Source organism: Psittacula echo (assembly GCF_963264785.1).
Source record: "Psittacula echo genome assembly, chromosome: 11".
Classification (NCBI taxonomy): domain Eukaryota; kingdom Metazoa; phylum Chordata; class Aves; order Psittaciformes; family Psittacidae; genus Psittacula; species Psittacula echo.
The window spans coordinates 8,070,077-8,093,128 of record NC_137746.1 but is presented as its reverse complement, the minus strand read 5'-3'; the positions used below and the strand labels follow the sequence as shown (position 1 = coordinate 8,093,128).

The 23,052-nt window shown below is 49.2% G+C and overlaps 1 protein-coding gene across 1 annotated transcript in view; it reads right to left on the bottom strand.

Moving 5' to 3' along the window:
• CYFIP2 (cytoplasmic FMR1 interacting protein 2) overlaps positions 1-23,052 on the bottom strand; it is a 50,315-nt gene extending 27,263 nt beyond the window's left edge. The window contains exons 1-13 of the mRNA XM_080627296.1: positions 22,980-23,052; positions 16,262-16,402; positions 14,153-14,242; positions 13,996-14,073; positions 11,066-11,167; positions 9,955-10,136; positions 9,555-9,651; positions 8,737-8,865; positions 7,575-7,679; positions 4,487-4,578; positions 1,839-1,956; positions 847-966; positions 187-312 (exon numbers count right to left, since the gene is read on the bottom strand). Coding sequence (XP_080483422.1) covers positions 187-312; positions 847-966; positions 1,839-1,956; positions 4,487-4,578; positions 7,575-7,679; positions 8,737-8,865; positions 9,555-9,651; positions 9,955-10,136; positions 11,066-11,167; positions 13,996-14,073; positions 14,153-14,242; positions 16,262-16,378 — 1,356 coding nt within the window. The 5' untranslated portion in view covers positions 16,379-16,402; positions 22,980-23,052. The remainder of the gene's footprint in view (positions 1-186; positions 313-846; positions 967-1,838; positions 1,957-4,486; positions 4,579-7,574; positions 7,680-8,736; positions 8,866-9,554; positions 9,652-9,954; positions 10,137-11,065; positions 11,168-13,995; positions 14,074-14,152; positions 14,243-16,261; positions 16,403-22,979) is intronic.

Sequence of the window (23,052 nt, the reverse complement as noted above, 5' to 3'; positions counted from 1 at the left end):
ATTCCTCTGCAGCCCACGGTTCTGGGCAAACTAAGGGCCACAGGGATGTCAGAACCCTTAATCCCATGGGGATGAGGAACTGGCTGAGTACTGTGAGATGCCTTTCCCTCCTTTTCCCCTGGCCAGGGGAAGATAGACAGGAAACCAGCCCTGGCTGGTTCTTACTCTTCTGTACTTGGCACCTACCTCCACAAAGGCAAACTTCTCTTCACTGGTGTAGTTATATCGTGTGGCTCTCTCATACTCTTCTGCTGTTCCCGGGCAGTCCTTGTTACAGAATTTGTCTGTGGGATGAACCAGCTTCCAAGAGTACTAAAAGATGGAAAAGACATTGTCAACATGGCAACATTACTACAGTTGTTTGACATTCGTTTGGGCTTTATTATCACAGTACTGAATACTGGTTTAGTTTATCTGGGAGGTTACCACTCATATTGGGCTTTTGACATCCATGGGCTTGTGTTGAAATGTGGTTTAAATTTTTGCAAATTAAGAATTTTCATCATCATCTGAATTGCAGTTTTAGTTGCTCAAGGCCCAGACTCATCCCAGTCAGCTTTCACTGCTTAACCAGGTTAGGACAACAGTCACACAGTCCCTCTCTAACACTGGACACCTGCAAAAAGTGGTCAGGTCCAGGGTGAGATGATCAAGCTCTCTTTCTACATTTGGTACAGAGGGTGTTCAGGGTCACTAGCTGCCTGATCTTAGCATGTTTGTTAATGGCTTAAAGCTAGGCGGCATGAAAGCAAGCTCACCTTTCATAGGCTTTGTTACATGCCATGCTCATGCTCACCTGGGAAGAGGAGGATGTTACACACTCAACGCTTCCATGACTGCACTCACCACTTCCATGACGTGGGCACTCCACTTGGACAGCAGCTGCAGGCCCCGTAAAGCGAGATCAAAGAGCTCCCTGTACTCTTCATCTGATTTCTGGCTGTCCAGTCCTGAGCCAGTGACCACCTGGAGAAGATCACATCACGTCAGCGCTCAGCAACCTGCTGCAGAGTCTTCACTGAGACAAACAGCAGCCACAGATTGCTCTTCAAATCCCAGCTAAAACGAATTCCCCATGACCTTAAACAATCAAGATAAAACTGAGCAGTGCATATATTGTCCCTCAGGAAAAGGGGTATAACTTGGCAAGGCTCTTTTTACCTAGGCAGACAATTTCCTACAGAAAAATGAGTCTGACCTGTCACCTCAGAGCAAATAACTGACTGTTTTCATTCCACTTTCCCATTCCTTTTTGATAACCTAATACTACTGAAATCCTTCAGAGTTCTTTCCTGATTTAAAGATAAAACAAGCATTTACAAATGCCAAAAAGAAAAAGGTTGAGAATGCTGACAATTCATTAAACTAACCCTGGTGAATGAGGATCATACATCTGCAAAAACCAGTCACAGGTTTTGTGCATCAGAGAGGGTGCAGGCATTCAGTACTGACAAGAACTGAGATGCTCTGGTGAACTTCCCTGGAAGCCCTGACCAATAGCTCTGTGTAACAGAAAAGATCCATTTGCAAGTCATGGGTGTTCTGCCACCCGGCTCTTCATAAACGCTTAGCTGTGAAATCTTTTCTGCTTTTTATTTTAACAAAGCTGTGGCCAAAGATCAGAAGCTGTTGCAGTAGATCTGGTGCACATGACTTTGGAACTGCTGGGGCCTTTCATAACCTGCTTTTTAATGGCTGGATGGAGAAGTGGTTTGTTCCTTCTCTGTCCTTCCCTCCTCACTGTATGTCATTGGCAAACCATACTCCTGCTACTCTTGTTCTCTGCCAGCCCCATTCATCTAATGAGCCTGATAATGGCAATTCCCTGCTGAGCTTACCTCGCTGTTGCTGTAGCGAGCGAGCTCTGAGATGAAGCGGATGTGGTCATCTCGTATCTGGACCATCTGCTCACAGATGTTGTACTGGGGGCTGATGCTGCTCTGAGTGCACGTCCACCTAGGCAAAAAAGCAAGGGTTTCAAGGACAGAACATGGGCTCCACTCAGACACCCCCAGGGACAAAGCCTTGTGCTCAACTGCTCTCTTCAATGCGCTCAAGACACGCCATCTTCAGGGCAAATGTCAGCCTGTGTCATCTCTCATGTTCCTTGGTGTGTGGAATCTTCAAGACATGGTCTCACATAGCATGATGGGGATGCTTGCCTCACCTTTCAGCCTGAACATCTCTGCTTCATCCACCCTGAAGGCTGCTCTCCAATGCTGGGCTCACCTACCCCACGGGCAGAGATGGCTATTTCCCAGGCCATTGCTGGACAAGCTTTCAGGGAAGGATGAACTGCAAAGATCCAGCATCATTTGCATCCTTTCTGCTAAACCTAAGGATAATCATCCCCTTAGAGTTCATCCCTCCAGGTCTGAAGCAGCTGGGTCATGCTGCCTTCTCCTGCAGGGAAAGAATCCGTAAGAGGCTAGCAAGGGAATAGCCCTACCGCTTCGCTTTTGGTCTGACTCACACTGCCAGCTCAGTGAACAATGTGGAGTATAAATGATGAGCAGAATATGATTAAATGAATGAGATTTTCATTTGCATTGAGCCACATGAACCATGTAACAGTGTAATAACATCCTAAAAGGCAGCACTCCCCTTCCAAAAGCACAGTCGTATGAAGAAATGGTGCAAATCAGGTCTATTTAATTAAATATCTAATTTTTCCCCATTCTGCGTTAGCCACAGACTTAGAACCAGAATGGCTCCAGCAAAATGCTTCGTGCAAGCAAACATCTCTCAGTGAGACCTCATGTCTTACTCTGTAATCACAATGTGAAAGTTCAGATCTTGCTTTCTCCCCCCCCAGATAGTTGCCCATCTTATGATGGATATAGTCATCTTCTCCAATCTAGATTGGCAGTACAAAAGGAAGGTGAGAAACCTGCCTCTGATATGGACATAGACATGAAGACATATTCCTACAGTTAACTGTGAGACACTTGTTGCCAATATTTGTGGTGGTAGAAGGTCCTGGAAGTGCTGGCCCATGTCATCCCTCATGAAATCCATCCTCCCACAGTCCCATTGCTCCACTCTTACCCGTTTCAATGTCCTGTGCTCCCCACCGGACAATCGGCAGGTTAGCAGGAATGGTCAGGGCAGCACCAGCCCTCCCTGCCACACACAACCTAGTCCATAGTGCAGAGACAAAGTGCCATGCAGGAAAAACACCACTTAATTCCACTTTCATGGAGATAGGGAGGGAAAGAAAGTGACAAAAAACAATATTAGTAAGAAACGGGGATTGTATGGAACCACCTTGGCAGAGTTAGTGTTGGGAGTTCCATGCAATTTGCTGGGAAAGCAAGTGAGTGAGGAAGAAACATTGGTTAGTAAGGTACAGCACACAGACCTGGTGAGACAGATTTCAAGACAGACATTAAAACTGTGCACAGGTAAACAGCCCGCGAGCTACCCTGGTTCTGAGATGAGAAAATGAATGCAGCTGACGCACATTCCGTTGAAATGTGCTTTCTGAATGCTCCGGGATAAAAAGGTGCAAAGTTTTAAGGCTGCTTCTTGCAGGCACTGGAGAAATACGATTTCCATGCAATATGGTCCCATAGGTGAAAGACGACTCACTGGTGGAAGCCAGGCTGCCACCAGCCATCACAGCCAGACACAGCTCAGATGGGCTTTGCTTATGTGTGGTTGCAAACACCATTCCAAGGATATCCAAACCTAACACCAATTCTTCTAACAACAACTGGTGCAAAACTACAAAGGCAAGTGGGGCACATGCCTGGTACGACTGGACACAACATCTGCAAATCCATCTGAGGGGAGCAGCAGACTGCCTGCAAACCCAGGCCGGGAAGCAGTGCTTTACACCACCACACCACTCCTGAACCCTCCCATACAGACTCCATTTCTGCCCTTCTCCCACAGTATTCATTCATTTCCAGTGCATCTGAGCCTATGGTTCAACCCACTGCCAACCTTCATGAAACCTGCCTGATCCAGAGGAGACACCCTGTCTGCTGCAGAGGGATCCACTGCTCTGTTCATGCTCTGGAGGATTTTGTCCCTGAGCTCAAAAATGTGGATTAAAATCTCTCCAGAGCAGGGACACGCTGCCCGCACTCACACACCTCGCAAGCACTCAGCCCTGACCCATGCGCCAGCCGCCTTTCCTTCCTCCTTCCTTCTGCCTCACTGCTGGCCACCAAGCATCCTCCCAGCCCTTGCCAGCGGGAGCAGCGGTACAGGCATGCCCACTGCCCTGCCTGCACATGGGGGTACGGTTACATGGAGCTTTAGAGCTGGCTGCACACACGCTGAGGGGCTGGTGAGGACATCTGCCCATGTAGGGACAGCGAAGTACACACGTGCACACAGAGCTGGCACATCAGGACTCACACCTCACAGGGACACACATGGGTACCCATGCACAGACCTCACGCACACCAGACAGTTGCAGCTCCCATGGCTTTCGGGACACACACAGAAGCCGAGAGACATTATGGCAGGCACTCACTTGGATTTGTTCTCCTCATAGTGAGCACTGGTCTTAATGTATCTGGCCAGTTCTATCTGCATATCGCCGAATAAAGGAACCACCTGCAGCTGCTGGAAAAGAAAACAAAAGATGGTTGAAACACAGCAGAGAGCGAGCCCGTGGCCCCAGCGCAACACAAGGGACTGCGAGACAGCATCCTGCATCTCTGGAGCTACGGGAAGTGTCAGGCTGTTTAAAGCAAGGTGCAAACCTAGACCTGGGCTCACTTCACACCTAGGAAGTGACTGACAATGATCACAAGGCTTTTTGTGTGAGGAAAATCACCCCTGTGAGTGCTCTGGAACCCTGGACTCACAGACAATGGGCTGGTTATGGCCAGAATGGTTCAGTGCTGCAGCCAGCCAGAGGAAAAGCTCTTTTACAACAAAAAAGAGAGAAACATATTCCTGAGCAGGGCTTATTGCCTCCCACCATAATCCTCCAAGAGAACAGAGGGATGAAAAGCCACCACTCTGGTATTCTGTCAACACATTGCATGGCTCCCTTCAGAGAGAAGCTGTAGGCTGCTTTGCTGCCTGGACTCCCAGGGATACAGCATCTTCCCCAGGGAGTCAGATGAGCCTTAAAATTTCTCCACAAAGAGAAAGACACAGGTGATATAACATGGGTTTGCTCAACCTTTACATCTCAGGAGGATATGGATGAGAAATAAATTTCAAGTGCACTGAATATTCCCCAAGCTCAAACAGGTCCCTGCCTCACCAAGCTTTCATCTGCAAACAAAACTGAACCAAGAGCTACTGACTTTTCTTCAATAAAATATAAAGCTTCAACTTCACTCAGCTACAAAAGCCTTGCCCCAAAATGCAGGGAAGATGGTGGCAAATTCCCTGTCCTATCATCACATACTTGTCAGGCTGACTTCTATGGAGGATGTGTAATGCTGTCATGAGGGGCTCCCAGTGGCGCTTCCATAAAAGGTTTAAATGAAGGGGTAGTTCATTTTCACTACTCAAATTCCTGGTCAATCCACTAGAAATTTAATCAGAAGGCAATAAGCAGATGTAGTAAGAGGAGTATTTGGCCTTTTCTTATTGAGTTCTGATAGTCTGGAGTGGTATTTAACTGCTTAGGTGAGACCACAGCAGATATTGGAGAAGTGCAAATGGAAAAAAAGCTGGAAAGAAGAAAGTTATTCCATGCAGTGGAAGACATTTTACCTGATTCACTGATGGCCCACAGCACTTTGCGTCTGCTTGAATGCACCAAGATGACCACACTTTATAGATTACACTGAGGGCTTGATTTAAACTAAGATTCAGTTGAATTAGCAAAGCTGAACCAGGAAAAGTTGGAAGACAATGAGTGATGACATGATAAATCACCTTTGCAGAGCTGCAGTCCTCAGCAGTCTCCGCAGTGCCTGGAGGGAATTCACCCACCTCATCATCACCCTGTCCATGAGGTTATGGCATCTGTCCATAGTATCCTATGTGGGCATTTCAGCCCTGCTCTCAGAGCTGTCTTCAGGAGATGATGCAAATTGGGGTAAATAGGTCCTCAACTCTCTCTGCATGAGGATCACCAACCTTTAATGAAACCAGCTCTCTGGGCTTGCCCATTCCCTCCCCTTGCACAGACCCAGTGCATCTGTAAACTGCAACTCAGAGCAATAAGCAGGGAGGCATCCTCTGCCCTGTCACAACCAACCTCTTCTTTCAGGCTCCTGGGTAGAGAGGCAGGGAGAACCCACTCTGCTGAGAGTGATGGGGAAGAAGCGCTCTGTCCCTCCCAAAAACATCATCATCTCATTTTCCCTGATGTGGAACAAATGTTGGTAACAAAAACTGATCTTCCCATCTCAGAAGAAAGATTAATACAGTGGAGGGAAAAGGACTCTGGAAGGCTCAAGCTCAGTAGGTCTGTAAGAAAACTAGTTGCTCCATCTGGGAAGTTATTCTGCGATCCTGCTGCTATAACTGCTATTCTTTGCTGCCAACACCTTTGTCCCTTGCCAGATTCCACAATGCCTCCTAGAGCTGACCTGCCCTAGACCTGAAATTCCCCCTAGACCCATCCTGTGTGCAGAAGCAATGGAAAGGAGGCATCATTTCCCTCTGTGAATGCCACAGGTGGTGCTGTGCAGGGTCCATCTGCCAGTGGTGATCACTGGCTCACAGGCACCAGGTTTTGGGGGGAAGCAACAGTGTTACCCAAAACCTTTCTCATGCTGAGTAGCCCAGGATGCAGCCTGGCCTCCAGCTGTGGATCAGCCCATGGCTGGACTCAGCTGCACATGTGCATGGGAGGTTGCATGGCTGCTTCCCAGTGCACCCAGTTCTCTTTTCTCAAAACCCAGACCCCAGATAAGACAAAAGAGGTTCATCAAACCACCAGGTGAGCCCTTTGAAGAACTCAGTGAGCACCTCCACATCCCAGCCAACACAAGCTTCCCAAGAAGCTTTTTCTGTCCTATAGGGAGCACAGTTTACACATAAAGTAAGACTGCCAGATCACACACTGCCAGGCCAGCTGCATCCTCTGTCCCTCAGCTCAGCAGCTCGCTGAGAGAAAGGGCAGTGCAACCATCACCTGCACAGACCTCAGCAACCCAGCCAGGTGGCTGAAAGCATGGTGCTCCTCTGGAGACTGCAAACCTGCCTCAGATATGTGCAAAGAGATAGAAGTGATATCCGGCTCACCCTTCTCTTGTCCACAAAACATAGTCCATGCACCATCCCCATCCTTTGCTCCTCAGCACGAAGTAGGTAGAGTCGCTGTGGCAGGGCTGCCTAGTGAGGGTGTGCAGCATCCTCCCTCAGCTCCCAACAGCTCCCATGGGAGTAGGGCCAGCCCCAGGCACTGCTCACCCATCCACAATCTTGCTGGCACTGAGGGCCAGCATCACTCTCCTCACCCATGCTTCAGCACTGTGCCCATGCATGTCCACAGCAATCCCAGTCCTCATCCTTTGGCCAAGATGATCTCTTGCCCTTTAGGATTTTGGGACCTGTAATGATTCCTGTGGTTTGTGCAATGGTACAGGTACAGGTTGCTAATTCATGGTCTGCAATAAACTCCAGCCTCACCCAGACAGGTCACTGACCTTGAAGAATTTGTCTATTTTGCTAAGGTTGATTCTCTTCTTGGCATCCAACTTGTAAATGTTGCTGACGTTCCCATCCATGAGATACAGGCCAAATCCCATCACCTGCAGAAGACAGGAAGGTTTCATTAGCGTGAAGTCAGTAGCACAAGTCAAAGACAGTTCTCCATCACTTAACATGAGAAAAGACCATTTCAGGCTCCTGTACCACCTGAGACTGTATAAAAGATGCACATATCTGCAGGGATGTACATGGTAGATGGAGGACACATGATGGATTGCTTCTGTTTTCTGTGTACAAACACACGACATTAACTTTGGCTATTTGTTCCTTCTCTCTCTCACGTAACAACAACCCAAAAGCAAACCTTTACTCCTGGAGAAGAACTGAAAACTTAAAATATTCTCTTGGATTGATTTTTTTCCCCTTTAATTCAGTACAAATCATTACAGATATTCAAACCACCCACATTATCCTTTAAAGAACCTTAGCTGACTCATGCCATGGTAATGAAGTTCTTATGGTAACAGTGACTGCAATCACTGTAGTAACTGACTGACAGTAAGGACAAATATACAAAACATGTACTAAGTCTCAGGAAGGCAGAGCAACCTTGGGAAAGACTGGGGGAACAGTCAGAGATAGAGATAGAGAAAAGCATAAGAAAGGGAGAGAGGAGGAATACTTCTATGTGGGAATATGGGAGAAGGCCAGAAAGGACAGCAAAGAAATGATGGAAGAAGGTCCAAATTAGAGCAGGGACAGAGGCAGCTCATGGCACTGCCCAGCAGAGGTGTCATATCAGGCACTGGGGTGGGACATCTCCAACCCATGGCCACATCCAGTCTGTTCAGCCACAAAGAAGTGAATACGGGAGGATTGAGGTATGGCAGCAGAAGACACATAGTAACAGAGATCAGAAGGGAAATAGGAAGAGGACGAAGGCAGCTTTGCTGCTGCATGCAGACGCTCTTTCTATCTCATAACAACTCGTGTGTCCAGAGGATACAGGCTCTGCAGAGAAGGGATGTGTGTAAACCCAAAGGAGCAAAAAGCAAAAAGAAAAATAAGAGAAACCTTGCCCTGGAGGGAATTTCATTTTACTAAAACAAAAACGAAACTACACAAGCACCCAGCCCCATAAGAACGGCCAAACCTCACCTTTAAGAGCATGTGTTTCTCACTGGGAGTGAGATACATCTTGTTTTCATAGTAATCCACACAGATGTTGACAATATCAGCTAGCAGTTCCTCATAGCCAGGGATGACCTCTAGTTGCTGGTGCAGACACTGAAACATCAACAGGGGCCACATTATCCACATGGACAGAAGAACAGCAGAAATCAGGGGAGAAACATATTTAAAGGATTAAGAGTGGAATGATAAAAGGCTTCTTCAAACCTCACCAGTGTGTTTTAATTCAGTTACCAGCAGAAGATTAACCTCATAATACCACCTATACGGAACAACCTGCCTTCTGCAGGACAGCTCCCCCCTTCAGACTGATCACTACAGCCAAACAGCATGCAGTGAGATGTAAAGGAAGATGCCTCAGAGCTGACTTTCTGACTCTTTCCTGTCTTTGTGCAGTACCTAATTAGCAGAAGCTATAGAGCCAGTGGAGTGTGGAGGGCCAAGGGGGCTGATCTGCAGTTCCCATGCAGTCGCAGACACAGACTGGATGGATTTCCTGAGGAAAATGGGAAAAAGTTCTGGCAGAAACTTCCCCTTCAAGAGCTCTTCTTACACCTTTTAGATCATCTTTGTCTTGTCATAGAGACCTTCAAAATCACTCAGGATGAACCATGAGAAGGAGATACTGCCAGAGTTACACAGCCTGACCAGAAGACCATCAGAGTCAGTGGCAATGACCCAACAGCTATGGCCAAATTCTGGTCTTGAGTGCTGTCAGCCATGGCACAATCACCGCCTCTCTCTGCTCACAGAAAGGTTAAGTGGTTCAGAGAAAAGGGACCTGCCTGTGTGATGCGGTTGTGGTTTGCCAGGAACATGGAGAGGTTCTGGGACTCTTGGATGGACTGAGGGTCTGCCATCTTCCGCAGGAACTGGGCAGCTCTGGAAGGGACAAATCCAAGGTCACCGAGGATCACTCACCCCGTGTGAGACTCATCATCCATCTTCCCTGTTTGACCTGTAGTTCCAATGCAGCAGCCTCAGACTCCCCTACAGTACAGCTCTGCTTTCCTTCTTTTACCAAGAGGGAACTGAAACACTGCAGGGCTCAGAGATTTGCCTGAACTCACCAAGGGAGCCTACAACAGCACAGAAACCCAACCTCCAGCCATGTCCACCTGCCTTCATTGCCGGGCAGACCAGGCACACTGCTGTCCCCACTCCTGCTGCTTTGCCCGCTCTCACCTCTTGTAGGCAGAATGGTCATTTTTGACACTGCACTTCATGTTCTTCAGCTCATCCAGGACAGCAAACATGTTAATGAACTTCCCCAGCGTGAGGAGATAGGCCTCGGAGACAAAGTCCTTCCTCCGCTCAGCGTGGCACAGGCGCTTCACCTCACTGCAGAACCGCTCGATAGCCTTGCGCTGGAAGGCAACAGGACAGGGTCATCACAGCTTTGCCATCCCATGGTTGTTGCATCACCATTGGGACCCCCTTCACCCACCCATCACCTCCTTCCTTTAACAAATGCATTTTTCTGCTGGGGATGGAGGCCCCACCATGAACCAAAGCTGCTTAACAAATCACTGCACGCAAACATCTGCAGTGCTGGAGGGGAGAAGGTGGCTGGAACCCTTTATTTGTGCCCGCCTTGAGTGTGGTGTGTTCTGCAAAATCAGGCTTCAGCTTTTTAGGAGGGGCACAAAGACCTTACAGGATATATAACCTAAAACTGGTGGTGAAACCCAGCTGCAGCCAGCTATAAACACAGGAGGTGATGGGGAAAGGTCCCCAGAGCCCACAGCAGCTCAGTGCTTGCCACGTGGGCATTGCTCTGTTGGGATCTAAGCAGTATTTTGTCAAGTGCCTCAAGTGTAGCAACTGCTAAATTTAAGCTCTGCTGCTCTTTGGCTGCCCCCCGAGTTCAGTCGGCTGTGAGCACATCCCTGTGTCCAGCTGCATGGCTGCATCCCACCACCCCAGGCACCAGCTGCACCACCAGCCCTTGGCTCTTCCTGTCTTTGCTTCAAAGGGAGGAGCAGAAGTTCGAGCTGTGCTGGCACTGATGGAGGAACAGCTCTTCACATCCAACAGCCAGCACACAGGAAAAACAGGAACCTGTGCCACCTGTTAGCTCCACATAGTGGGGACTCTGGGCTTCCATGAACTGCAGGGGATGAGGTGTGCTCATTCCCAACTCATATACAGGATTCTGGGGCTGAGTAAGGGACACACAGATTATCCTTCAGAGAGGTTTCAGGTGTCTGTTGGTGGCTGCAAGGAAGAGACTTAGGGGCTTGGGGACTCTCCAAGCTGGCCTGGCAGGCAAGTGCCTATCTACTTGACCACTTACTTGAAAATACATGAACTTCATCAGCTTGGTGACTTCTGGCTCCAGGACTTCCACTGTCTTCTCATAAATCTCCACTCGGTTTGGTTGTTCATTGCACTTCACCTGCATTGCAAAGACAAATCCTTGTCAGCACCAGTTTCTAACACAGCCGTGGACTGCAGCAATCACCATCTTCTTGTTTCAGAGTGAATCCTGTCCCCATCTGAGGACAATGGAGGACCTGAGAGGGAGCTTTTTCCTGGGGCAAGTTGTCATCATTTCCAACAGTCAGGTGACAGCAGAAGGGGCTATTTTTCAGATGTGAAATTCTCCCCATGCATTATAAACAGCCTCAATCCTGACTCTGAGAAATAAGTCTTCTAAATGCACTTGTCTGGGGTGGAACACATGCAATATGGAGTCTGGACATGTTACACAATGTGGGGATGTTATATTATAATGTTATCTGAGACACTGCATTGTAAAGACCCATGGACACACGAGGCACCATGCTATGGCTCTGCTATAGCCTTGTTGGGATAACTTTGCTTCTGTTGCTGACCAGCAACTTGGGTGTGTATGTGGCTATCAGCAACGAAGTGAGTCACATTCACTGGCATCCTAGGAAGCTAAATTTAAGAGTTATCCATCTCATTTCCAAACAGTTACTTGGAGTCACTGCCAAACTTTCAGGGAAAACCCCAACTGCCCAGGGCAACGCATGCTGCTGTCCTCTGGTTTTGTTTCCAGCTGTTGCTGACACAAGGCTGTGAAGGGGTTGACAGCTTTGGTGCAAATTTAGTATCCCAGCAGCTGATGCACAGAGCACAAGGGAACAACTCAGCCAGCTTTACATGTGGGAAGATGTGAAAGTAGCTTTGCCCTCTCTGTCGTGGGGAATCTAATATCCCTATCCTGGTGTTTCCTACTGCAGTCAGGCAATATTGATGGCCATGAGGATGAGGCTCATGGTGAGGAGGAGTGGTGCACATTTAGGTGCAGGACCTGCTCTTCACCTCAAAAACCACAGTCTCTGATGTGGCGCAGGGAGGTACATGACCGAGCAGCCAAGCTTTGCGGCTGGGGACAGGACCCATGATTGCAACCATGTGGCAAAGTGCAGAGGTCACTGCAAGATCAAATCTGGTGATTCTGTAAATGAACCCTATACCGTGGTGTTGTCTGCTTCTCTGTCACTTGTGGCCCTGTCTAGAGCCTCAGTGGGGAGAATGGTGCAGGGGGCAGCGACCCCACAAGCTGTGCATGGAGAGGCACAAACATCATAAGGGTGACCGGGATGGGAGGACACTAAACAGGTTATCTGTGGCACTCTTGCCATCAGCTCAGCCACAACCCACCTTCTGTTATCACAGCCAGAGAGGCAGCAACAGCACAACATCAAATATAAATGGGAGAGAAGCAAACATCCAATCAGCAGCAGAAATCTCCCCATGGCTGGGTCTCATGAGACCATCAGCAGAGTATAACCCGAGGGGAGCTGAGGTTTGACCTTTCCCGGGGAATCACAAATACAGGCATTGCCAGTCATGTGGAAATATTTGCTCATGGCTCCATGGAAGTGCTGCAAACCCTTTTATCTGCAGGGTTAATGGAAGTGCACCGCTCCCACCCAAGTGCACCATCACTTGGTGTTACTGCAGTGATCCAGCACGTGTTCACACTGCGGAAGACAAGCTCTGAGCTGGAGTCTGAATCACCATGTGGGCAACCTTACCCATGTCTGTAGGTGTCTGCAGGATGAAGCCACCAAAATTCAGCTTGGAGAGAGAAGGACTAGAAAACAGTTGAAGCAGAACTAGCAGCAGAGATGGAGAATGATCAAAACTGGGGGAGATCAGGATCCTCCAGTGTATCAGCAGCAAAAAAAGGCATTTGGGGAAATGCTTCTGGCGTATCAAGGTGCTTCTACATATGTCGTCACATAACACCTACAATTCTGGGACTCGCATGGGAGCAGAGAGAGCATCCTGGCGGTTTGGGATGCTGAAACCTGCCCCAGCTGCCTAATCTGCTCTGTGCAAGTCAGGGAGAGCTTGAGTCTGCCACATATCAAAAGGACCTGATGTTTTCACCCCAGGCTGCCTGGGCTCCCTTCTCCACACAACATAAGAGTCCCACTCGGTACTGAGACTATTTTTAACTGAAGCTGAAGTCCCTGACACCACACAGTAGTAATCAGGAGAACGTGATACAAACCAGATCTGATGAGTTTACTTTCAACTTCCAAAAACTAACTGCCTTTTTCTGAAGTAAACTCCATCGCCCCACAACATGAGAGAGAAAAATATTCAAGTGGTGCATCGGGAAGGAAATAACCACACTGCTGTAATTAAAGCAAAGGCTACCCATTCTCCAGACAGAGAAGTGGATAAAGACCCAAGTGACAAAATACAGCATTATCCTCAGCTCTGGATCAGAGCTTTGCTCAGCTGAGTCCTGTTGGCAGCTGTAGGACAAACAAGCTGGTACTGTGGGGATGAAATAACTTCAGATGTGGTTGCTTTGAGGAGCAGGGGAGCGGTTCATGAAACCAGGAAATGTATATAAAGGCAGCTGGGTTGTGGTGAGTGTGACTGGGCTGAGAGGTGCTGTTAGGGGGTCAGGGATAGAGTCTCATCTATACATGATGTTGCTCTCCAACATCATACGTCTATCCAGAGTTGCTCTGCAACTCTGAGCTCTGAGGTTGCAGAGCAGATATCCTTTGCTAGAACAGCAGCACAGATCTGCTCCTTAAATGGTTACCAGCTGCTGAGGTTGGTGGTTGAGACTCTGGCTGGGACAAGACTATTTGAAGAGTCAGTGGTCTCTCATTGCAGCATCTCTGTTTGCTTCAGTCTTCTCTGTCTCCAGCCCAAATTAACCCATACTAAGGACAAAGCCAATGAGGTGCTCTGAGAACATTCCTGCCTGGGAAGGGGCTTGAGTACCTGGGGAATGGCTCGTGAGCAGCTCCTCCATGTGTAAAGCATCACAGCGTACTCATGGCCTTCTTCCAGCATTTCATTCTGAAAGACAAGAGAGGTGTTGCTGGGGCAGGGCACACACCAAGGGCTCAGCATCAGTGGGTCAGCACTCGGGACTCACCATGCTGGAGTGCACCGTTGCCTGCTCGATGTACCTGGCAATGCCAGTCACAAAGGCATTTCTGTCTTCAAAGTTTGTGTCAAAGTTAGCCTGTGGGTGGAATGGAGAGAGACAGGTTAACGTACAGCTGGTGGTTTGCTCACCTGATATAGTCCAACATGGGATGTGTTGGCAAAACAATCAATAGGGCTTCTGGGGCATGGGAGCAGCTTATGGGCAATTTGAGGTGCTGCACTTCTATGTCTGAAGTAGATTCATACGTGCAGCCTGAGACACTTCTGAATCACACATGTTCATTAGAGGAAATCCTGCAGATTCTATGTGTGAAAATGTGGCAATCAAAACTGACAAACCCTTGTAAAATTAAGCCAGACTCAGACAGGGATCAGCTACTGGGAATTGCAGCCACACCAGAGAGCAAACCTACAGCAGTTGTTCCAAGGATTTTAGCTTGGTAACTCATTAATTTCCATTTGTGCCCTGGCTGCTAGGGGACCACATCCTGTCAGCAGGAATGGTAAACAATAAACACACAGAAAGGGCAGGGAGTGGGATGTCTGGAAAACATAAATATGAACGTCAGCACTCATCCAGGTGCTGTTCTTAGTGCTAGTGCTGCTCTTGGAAGCAGATGCTTTGGGACAAACAGCTGATTTGGAAGCTGAGCTACTACATGGGTCAGGCCAGGGGAGCAAGAAAGTGCACAGCAAGGCAGGGTATGAACAAGCACCTCCTCTGTGCACCAAGTGTCCATTCACACGCTCTGTGCTCAGGCAGCTTCCTCTGTGAGGGCTGGCTGGTGATGTCTGCTGGAGGGCAGAGTCCCAAGCACTCAGAGCTGCTCCTTGCAATGGCATTAGCATTGCAGTGACCACACTCACCTTGGTAACTGATTTCCTGAGTGGGAAAACCAGGAGCACAGACCCACGGCCACAGGGCTACTCTTGTTAGTGCCTTCAGGACATCACACATGACCAATGTGACAACAAAAGCTGAGGCTGCATATGCATTTCTGGTTAGCAAGGGAGAGGGCTACATACAAACCAAGTGTGATGAGGAAACAAGCTTGGCCAACACCTCAAGATCCTGTTTAAAGGAGGTTTTTAGCCCCAGCTGTGTGCACACACATGGCCTGAAAGGAGGCTGTGCTATAAGGCCTGACCCTAAGCCCCTCACAGGACACAAGCCAGCATAAACTAAATATTTACTGAGAGAAGAGATAAGCAAAAAATATCAAGATTTTCCAGGGAGAGATGAAATTTGAACTGCCCAGAACTGCCTTTGGGTCTGATAACCCACAGAGATACTAATGCTACTGAATGAGCCCGCATCTGACCTGCTGAAAGAGATACTGTAATTTCAGACCCCTGTGTGCACAGCACCGCAATCACTGTGTGGGTGTATTTATACACTGCCATGGGCAAGTCCACGAATTCCGGAGCAGCAGGATGGAGAAAGTAACCCCATATTATATTTAACCCTGGGTGTGTGCTATAGGACAGGGTGTGGTGGCCAAACAGCCAAGGCATCCTGCTGTGGATCTGAAAGCAGGAGGTTGAGCCTTGCCCTGGGCTCATGCCAAGCTTTGCTTGGTCAGTGCAGCTGCAGCTAAACCTGTGGCTGTTTAAGGCAGAGAAGTGATTCTAGTGACTGTCCTCCCTTGCATGCCACAGGCTCCCCAGACCAGCAGCTCCAGCTGTGTAACAGCAAAGGCCAGCCAAAGGCAGGCAGAATGTTGATTCTGACCTTAGATGCATGCACTGCCATAAAAAGGAAGCACAGAACTATGTGCACAATAAAACATCGGTGAGAACTTTCTGTTGTTATCACAAATCTTACCTCCTGCTTCCTACCCATTCAAGCACTCTGGTCATCATTTTTAACTTCCCTATGTCTTGCTCAGCCTTAACGATCTCTTTCACCAATCCTAGTGCTTTCCTTTTAAAGGCTTTGGGAACAGCTTTGTGGCTAGATCTGTTCTGAACATTTCTTTAAACATGCTGAACACAGGATGTTTTCGGCTAGTTCTCACAGCACCATGTGCCCCTGTGCTTTGTGTGAGCTCAAGAACAACCCTCTCTGCCCCACCACATCCGGAGGTGAAGGTACCTGGTACATGATGGAGGATGGAGGCGGTTCGATGCATGGCTGCTGGTCTGGCAGAGGCAGCTCCTCCAGTAAGTCCACGTTGGACAAGGCATCCTCTAGTGTGACGTGAGTGGTCATGGTTCTGGATGTTCAGTTTCCACACTAAATGCAAAGGAAAATAGAGGGTGATACAGACAGACAGCAGACAGAAGACAGAGTGGAAAAGTGACAAAGGACAAAACCAGAACCATGACTGGTTGGCACTGCAAGGAGACATGATCCCGGTTTATCTCATTTTCCTTTTCTTGTGCATTTAACCTACATCTCTATGCCATCTCTCCTTCCGAGATTCAACAGCAGAGTAGAAATGCAGAATAAGAGGAACACAACTACCCACCCATGCCCTTCTCTGCTAACTCTATGCAAAACTGTTTGAGACAGAGAACTGCTGGGTGCTGCCGTGCAGCTTTAGCTGCCCCAAGTGAAAGCATGTGCTCCAGAATGCAAAGTGGTGTCAAAAATACCTCCTGAAGCAGCACAATTAGAGAAGTCTGACCAATGCTGACACTCACATTCTCTCCTTCTCACACACATGGGCGGCGCTGGAAACTGTAAACAACAAACTGCATTCTCAAAGGTGAACCGGAAAGGATGGAGTGCTGCACAGGCTGGCTGTGGCACTGCAAGCAGCAGAAAAAGAAGCTGTTGTTGTTAAAGAGCATTTCCTTGCTTTTAGTTCACAGGCGGTGTTCCCTGCCCGGTCCTGGGCTGCCAACAGTGCCATTTGCACACGAAATAAAAAGCAAAGGGAAATGTTTCTGAAAGCTCACTGGCACTTACCCCAGGCAGGCTACCTAATGGGAACCAAACCTCTCTGTCCTTATTGCCTCTGCCATTCACCTTCACTGGAAGTGCACAAGCATGGAGGGACGGCTGCTGTCACCCAGGCCAAGCATTTGTATAACCACAGTTATACAGGGTTTCCCCAGTTAATACCTAATCCATGTGCAATAGCTGTGGCTGACCTAGAGCTTAGGACTTCTAGAAAAACACCCCCTGCATTTACATGTTTGCAGCGGGAAAACGGTTTAAATATTGTCATGTCACTCAATTAAAAGATCACCCTCTTTTTCCCCACTCAGCCTGTCTAGTTTCGAATGTGAGCCATCAGTTTTATCACTATAATCTGCAAGAGAGTGGAGCTCTCTGTTATCAGTCCCCATCAAGATACTCACACATTTCAATAAAGCACCCTGAAACCCGCACTTCGGCTCAGACAAGCAGACTGAGCTCTTTGCCTGTCTTGTTACAGAACACATTTTCCAATCCTTTAATCATCTCTTTGGCTTTTCTCTAAGCTTGATCCCATTTTGAAGCTTTTTTGCTGAAGTACAGACACCGTAGCAGGACACAAGGCTCTGGTGGTGTCTGCACAAGGACCAGATACAACAGCAATGTAACCTCCCTCCTTGCATACAATCACACAAGTTCCTTTGGTCACAACAGCATCTCTGTAGGTGCTCATATTCAGCCCATTATCTGCTACAAATCCCTTAGGCCCTCTTTCTTCTTTCAGTTGAGTCATTGTTTCCAAGAATATAAGTTTGCTTTTCATTTCCAGCACTGGGAGCATGGAAGGACAATGGCTTCAGGACATCCATAGATAGACACACATTCAGCCAGCAAGGACCACGGCCATTGGAGATGCACACTGTGTGCAGTCCCAGGGCAGCTTCATGTTGGGTGATGAGAGGGACGAGTCTGCTGCTGTGCCTCGTGTCATCATTTCTGCCTGCATGCATGGGCTGAAAGAATATGTATGAGCCTGGCAAAACCCATTCCACCTCCACAAATGCCTCAGGCAGCTGAGAAACAGGTTTGGTTTTACCTGCAGCTGAAGCACCATGAAATAAGTGCCTGGAAAAAATAAATCTCAAGCAGCCTTTTCCCTACACGCCCAAATTTTTGTTTCTTTCTTCACCCCTCTTTGTTAAAATGGTTTCCTGTTACAAATTGTAGCAACCGTCAAAACTAGACATTACATCCTGGCACCCCGTAGGCAGAAGCAGCTTCCTCCCTGCCTGCAAGCACCATGCGCTGCTCTGTGCCAGGCTGGTGGCTCAACTGGCGCAGCTCCATGGACCTCATGTGCTGCCCACTGCTCTCTACCACCATTCTCCTGTGCCTTAAGACTCACCTCTGCGTTCCCAAAACAACACCCCTGGTACTCACAATGTGTCATTACATACTTCAGGCTTGGAAAGACAAAACCCTTCAGTTTTACAGCTTTAAGGCTGTGGCTGGTTATTTGGGATCATCTCTCATTTTTCTGTAGATCTAATTCTAAGGCCACTTCTACAAGGTGTTTGCTGTAATCAAAGATGCTTCTCCAATAACCCAGTAACCCTGCAAGACTGAAAGAGCTCAGCACTCAAGGGACAAAATTATTGCTGCTGTTTGGGACATACAGCCCCAAATACGGTGTCGGGGTCCTGCTGTGCTGGGCAGTGCACAAACATGCAAGACTAAGCCAGTTCCTGCCCTAAAGATCTCGCAGTTAGAGGAAGAGAGGCAGCATGTACAAATACATGAACAGGAAAGGAAGTGTCAAACTATAGCAAGTGATGGGTGCAATCTTCCGGCAGTCCACCCTGAGCTTTACCATGGCTGCGCAAAAGGAATCTGGACATATATGGAAAAATTACACAGCCTTTGAGGGTTTAATAGAGGAGTCTTGATGTGGACTCCTGATTTCTAGTCTATGCTTTCTTAAGTCCAACAGTTAAACCAACAGAGGCTACAGGGAGGAATGTGGACTGCCAGGACTTGTCCAGGGCCAACAGACCTTGATCATCACCCCAGACCATTCACAGAGAAGCAGCCTCGAGCAATCCCCAAGGTACCAAGGCTCCTCCTCTGCTCCTTGGGGTGGCTGTAGGGCTTGTGGAAGCCCTGCTTTTGGTTGGGGTCCACTGCCAGTCTTGAGCATCTAGCAGTTAGATGGGTTGTGCACTGGTACAAAGGCTCTGAAGGCATCACAAGTTGCTTGACCTGGTTCATGGGGTACTTCATGGTATCTCCCCACCACAGGGGCTGCCTGAGAGAGCTGAAAGGGGAAGTCCTGCTGCCTCACCTTCCTGCAGAAAGGTTTCTAACACAAACATACTGGGGCTGCCTCAGCAAATACAGCTTCATCCTCTCGGTCCAGCGATGAGGAGGGCAGCAACCAAGCAGCTCCAGCCCAGGGAAGATGGGGATCCCTGGGGACACTCATCAGAAAGTCCTCATTAAGCCTTAACCACCATCCACCACCTGGGCCTCAGGGCAGAGGTGGCTGTGCTGGGAAGAGGAGAGTCAGCCCATCTTAAAGGTCTTTTCCAACCTCATTGATGCTATGATTCTATGGTGGTGGTTTGCCAGTGACACTTCAGTGCACGTGGTCGTGAGGCCAGGGGCTTGCACCACCCATGAGCAGCCTGCCCAGGGAGGGGCTTTTCTGCTGCTATGGCATGTGCACACAGAAAGCACATCCTGCCTGAGCAGCCTCAAACACAGCCACATGGGCTACTCTGAGCTGTCTCATGAAACTACTGTTCTCTCCATATCCTGCCACTGGTCAGAGGGGCCAAAGCCTCTCTGGTCCTACATGTTTTGGCAAAACTGAACACGAATCTGGCAGAAGGCAACCCCACTCCAAAGGAATCCTGGAAAAAGATGCACCACCAGGCTGATTCTGCTAATGAGAGTTAGTGCTCATGTGCAGTGCTGCCCACAGTTTCTGCCCAGCTGTTGCAGAAACTTCCTCTCTCCATCCCATGTTTCCATTCCTTCTGGTCATCTCTTAGACCTTCTTAAGCCAAATGGTCACACAGAGGCACTGGGGCTTCTAGACACTACAAGGAACTGGCCATATGGAGTCCACGCAGAGCATGGCCCCACCACCCCAAGACTGAAATTAAGAGTTCCCGACACAGTGACTCTGCTGTGGCAGCAGCCTGGAGGGCAGATTTAACAGATGGTGTAGGAATGCTTTGAGAAAGACTGAGGGTGGACATCCCAGATGTCTGAACTTGCAGGGCAGGTCCTACCTTCCCCATCAAAATGCTTGCCCAGAAGTATCGGTGCAACATCATCCTCTCTGCAGCAAGAGGAAGAAAGACGATGTTATTGTTAGAGCAGCTTGGAGGAACAAAGACAGACTTTTAAAAGCAGGGTAATGATGAATATGTTGCATGCATGTGTGCTCAGCTTCGAAGCTAAGAGCTCTGGGGAAGTGGCCCAGGCTCTTTCAGTTTTCAGCTTGCCTGCTCTCACAGCAGACATCCACACTGGAGCTGCAGCAGCTACCAAGAGCAGGAAAGGAGGCAAGGAAAAATGGGAATTGCCCAGAAGATTGGCAGTAAGACACGGTCCTAGCCCTGCAAGCCTGGGGTGAGACAAGCAGCAAAATGACTTTTGCTGGGGAGATGGCAATGTAGAGAAGGAGGATAAACTTCTGCTGGTCACCTCCTGAGGATCTTGGATTGTTCTCCAGTCCCTGGGTAACCTGGGAATGTCACCTAATCTGTTTTTGCCCTGTGATAATGTTTCTCCCTCTTACTCCAAAGTAGCATCTAACTAGTGGTCCTGGCCCAAGGAGTACCCCAGCAGACTGATGTCTTGGGTGCATAAAAGCAGAGTCTTTCTGGTACCCATTGCCTCACAACAAGAAGATAATAACTGCTTCTGCCCACTAACATTTTTTAAGTCAAGAAGAACAACTTCAGGGTGCAAAAGTTTAGTTTGACCCTTGCCTAAAATGCATGGGATTAAAGTTCCCTGTGTTTTAGGATGCGTGTCATCAACCCCTTCTCTCACGCTGTAAGAATTACTTGTAATTTCAACCACCACCACAGTCAGGAGGTTCTCTGCAGGAGCAAATAAACACAGCCAAGGATGAGGGAGGCTGGCAGAGCTGGGCTCCTGTCCTACACAGACACAGATGTTAATAACCATGAAATTATCCTTCGCATTAAAAAAGGAAGGCAAACTGCACGACTCCTGGAGCCGTTCTTCTGTATCTCCACTCTACATCTTCTGGCATTCCATTAGGGCCAAGTTCCAAGCATTTACGCTGCTTGTGTCTCAGCAACACAATTATTTTGGAATTTATTCTTTTTAGAATAACTTCATCTTTTTTTTTTTTTTCTGGTGCCAAAGAAAGAAGGTCAGGAAGGAGGCACATACACAGAGCTACATTGCCAATACAGCCGAGAAATTTAGAGCAAGTTTACAAGGAAGCCCACTGCTGCCAGTTACAGCGCTTCTTGGGAAATCAAATCATACAGGACAGCACTGTAAATTATTTATCTTCCAGAACCAATCTTCCTGCTTTTCATGCAAAGATGATGATTGTTTGTTAATAAAATTACCACCATGAAATGAGCATTGCTCAAGAGACCCTGGTCAGAAAATGAAAGATTTTTCCATATTCCTCAGGCTTCATTAACAATAATTAACTGTACAGAGAAAAGGAGAAAAGAATTGTCCTTTGCAGGGAATTACCCTAGAATTATATGGCTGTGACAGACACCAAAACACCGGGCTAGTCACCCTCCAGTGACAAACGCCAGATAACTGTCATCATGCAGAACACGAGGGTGCGCTTCCTTTCGGTGTCAGTGCAGGGCAGGAGGGATGCGGGCGGGTTTAGCGACTCGGCCGAATTCTTCGAGATCTTTGTGATCCAACCCCCCTCCGGTCAGGAACCCCCCGTGGAAAGCGGCAGATGGCGAAGGGGACAAGCTCTGCTGCTGGCAGCGTCCTCTGACAGCGCACACAACCGCCACCCTTCCCCCTTCTCCAAAACAACACTGAGCACGCAGGCAGGTTTTAGCGTGTGCCTCTTGTTCTTCTCCTCATTCCCTCCCAGTCCTTCCAACCCCCCGAGATTCCCTACAGAACGCGTCCATCCCTCCCTCCCCAGGTGGGATGAGGCTGGCACGGTGCATTCCCAGCGTCCTCGGTGGGAAGTTCTACACAAAGCCGCGTTGCCCGGGCCGCACCTCGCTCCTGCCGGCCTCACGCACTGGGAGCCGCAGGCTTTGGAAGGGGAAGGTTTCACCGCCTCCAACCGAAGCCAAAGCACGACTCTGAAGGCGCAGCTCCAGTCCCTCGCTCCCGGCCGTGGCTCAGACCCCGTCTCTTCCTTCTTCCCCATCATCCCCCAGGGACACCATTTTTCCACACCACGGATGATGCGGGCGCTGGCCGTAGCCCCCGCCGGGGCCACCTTTAGCCTGCTCCATCCCCTCCATGGCCCTTTCTCCCTGCACCAGGCATTGCCGCGACCCAGCGCTGCCGCTGCCTCCCATGGAAGGGCCTGCGCGGCGCTCCAGCACCGGGGCTTGGCCCCTTCCCCCCGACCTGGGTGCGCGGAGCCGGGATGCGGAGAAGAGGAGGGGGATTTGCGCTATTTCCATGCACCCCCCTCCCGGCGCTTTGCAGCGGCTGCGGAGAGGCTGCACGCTGCAGGTAGCTCTAAGCATTGTGGGATACATCTCCGCACATCCCGGTCCGCACGGGCCTCCCGCTCCCGCACCTGCCCCGCCGCTGCCCCGCTCTGAGCCCACCCGGCGCGGCCGCAGGGTCCCGGGAGCGGCGGCGAGAGCAGCCCCCGCGCAGCCCCGGAAGGGGAGGGCGGGCGGGTGAATGGGAGCGGGTAAGGCCGCGCAGCCCCCGCGCAGCCCCCGCCGCTCACCTGGCGCTCCGCGGGTGCGATGCTCCGCGCCGCGGGATGCTCCGCGCCGCCCGCACAAAGAGCAGGAAATGGC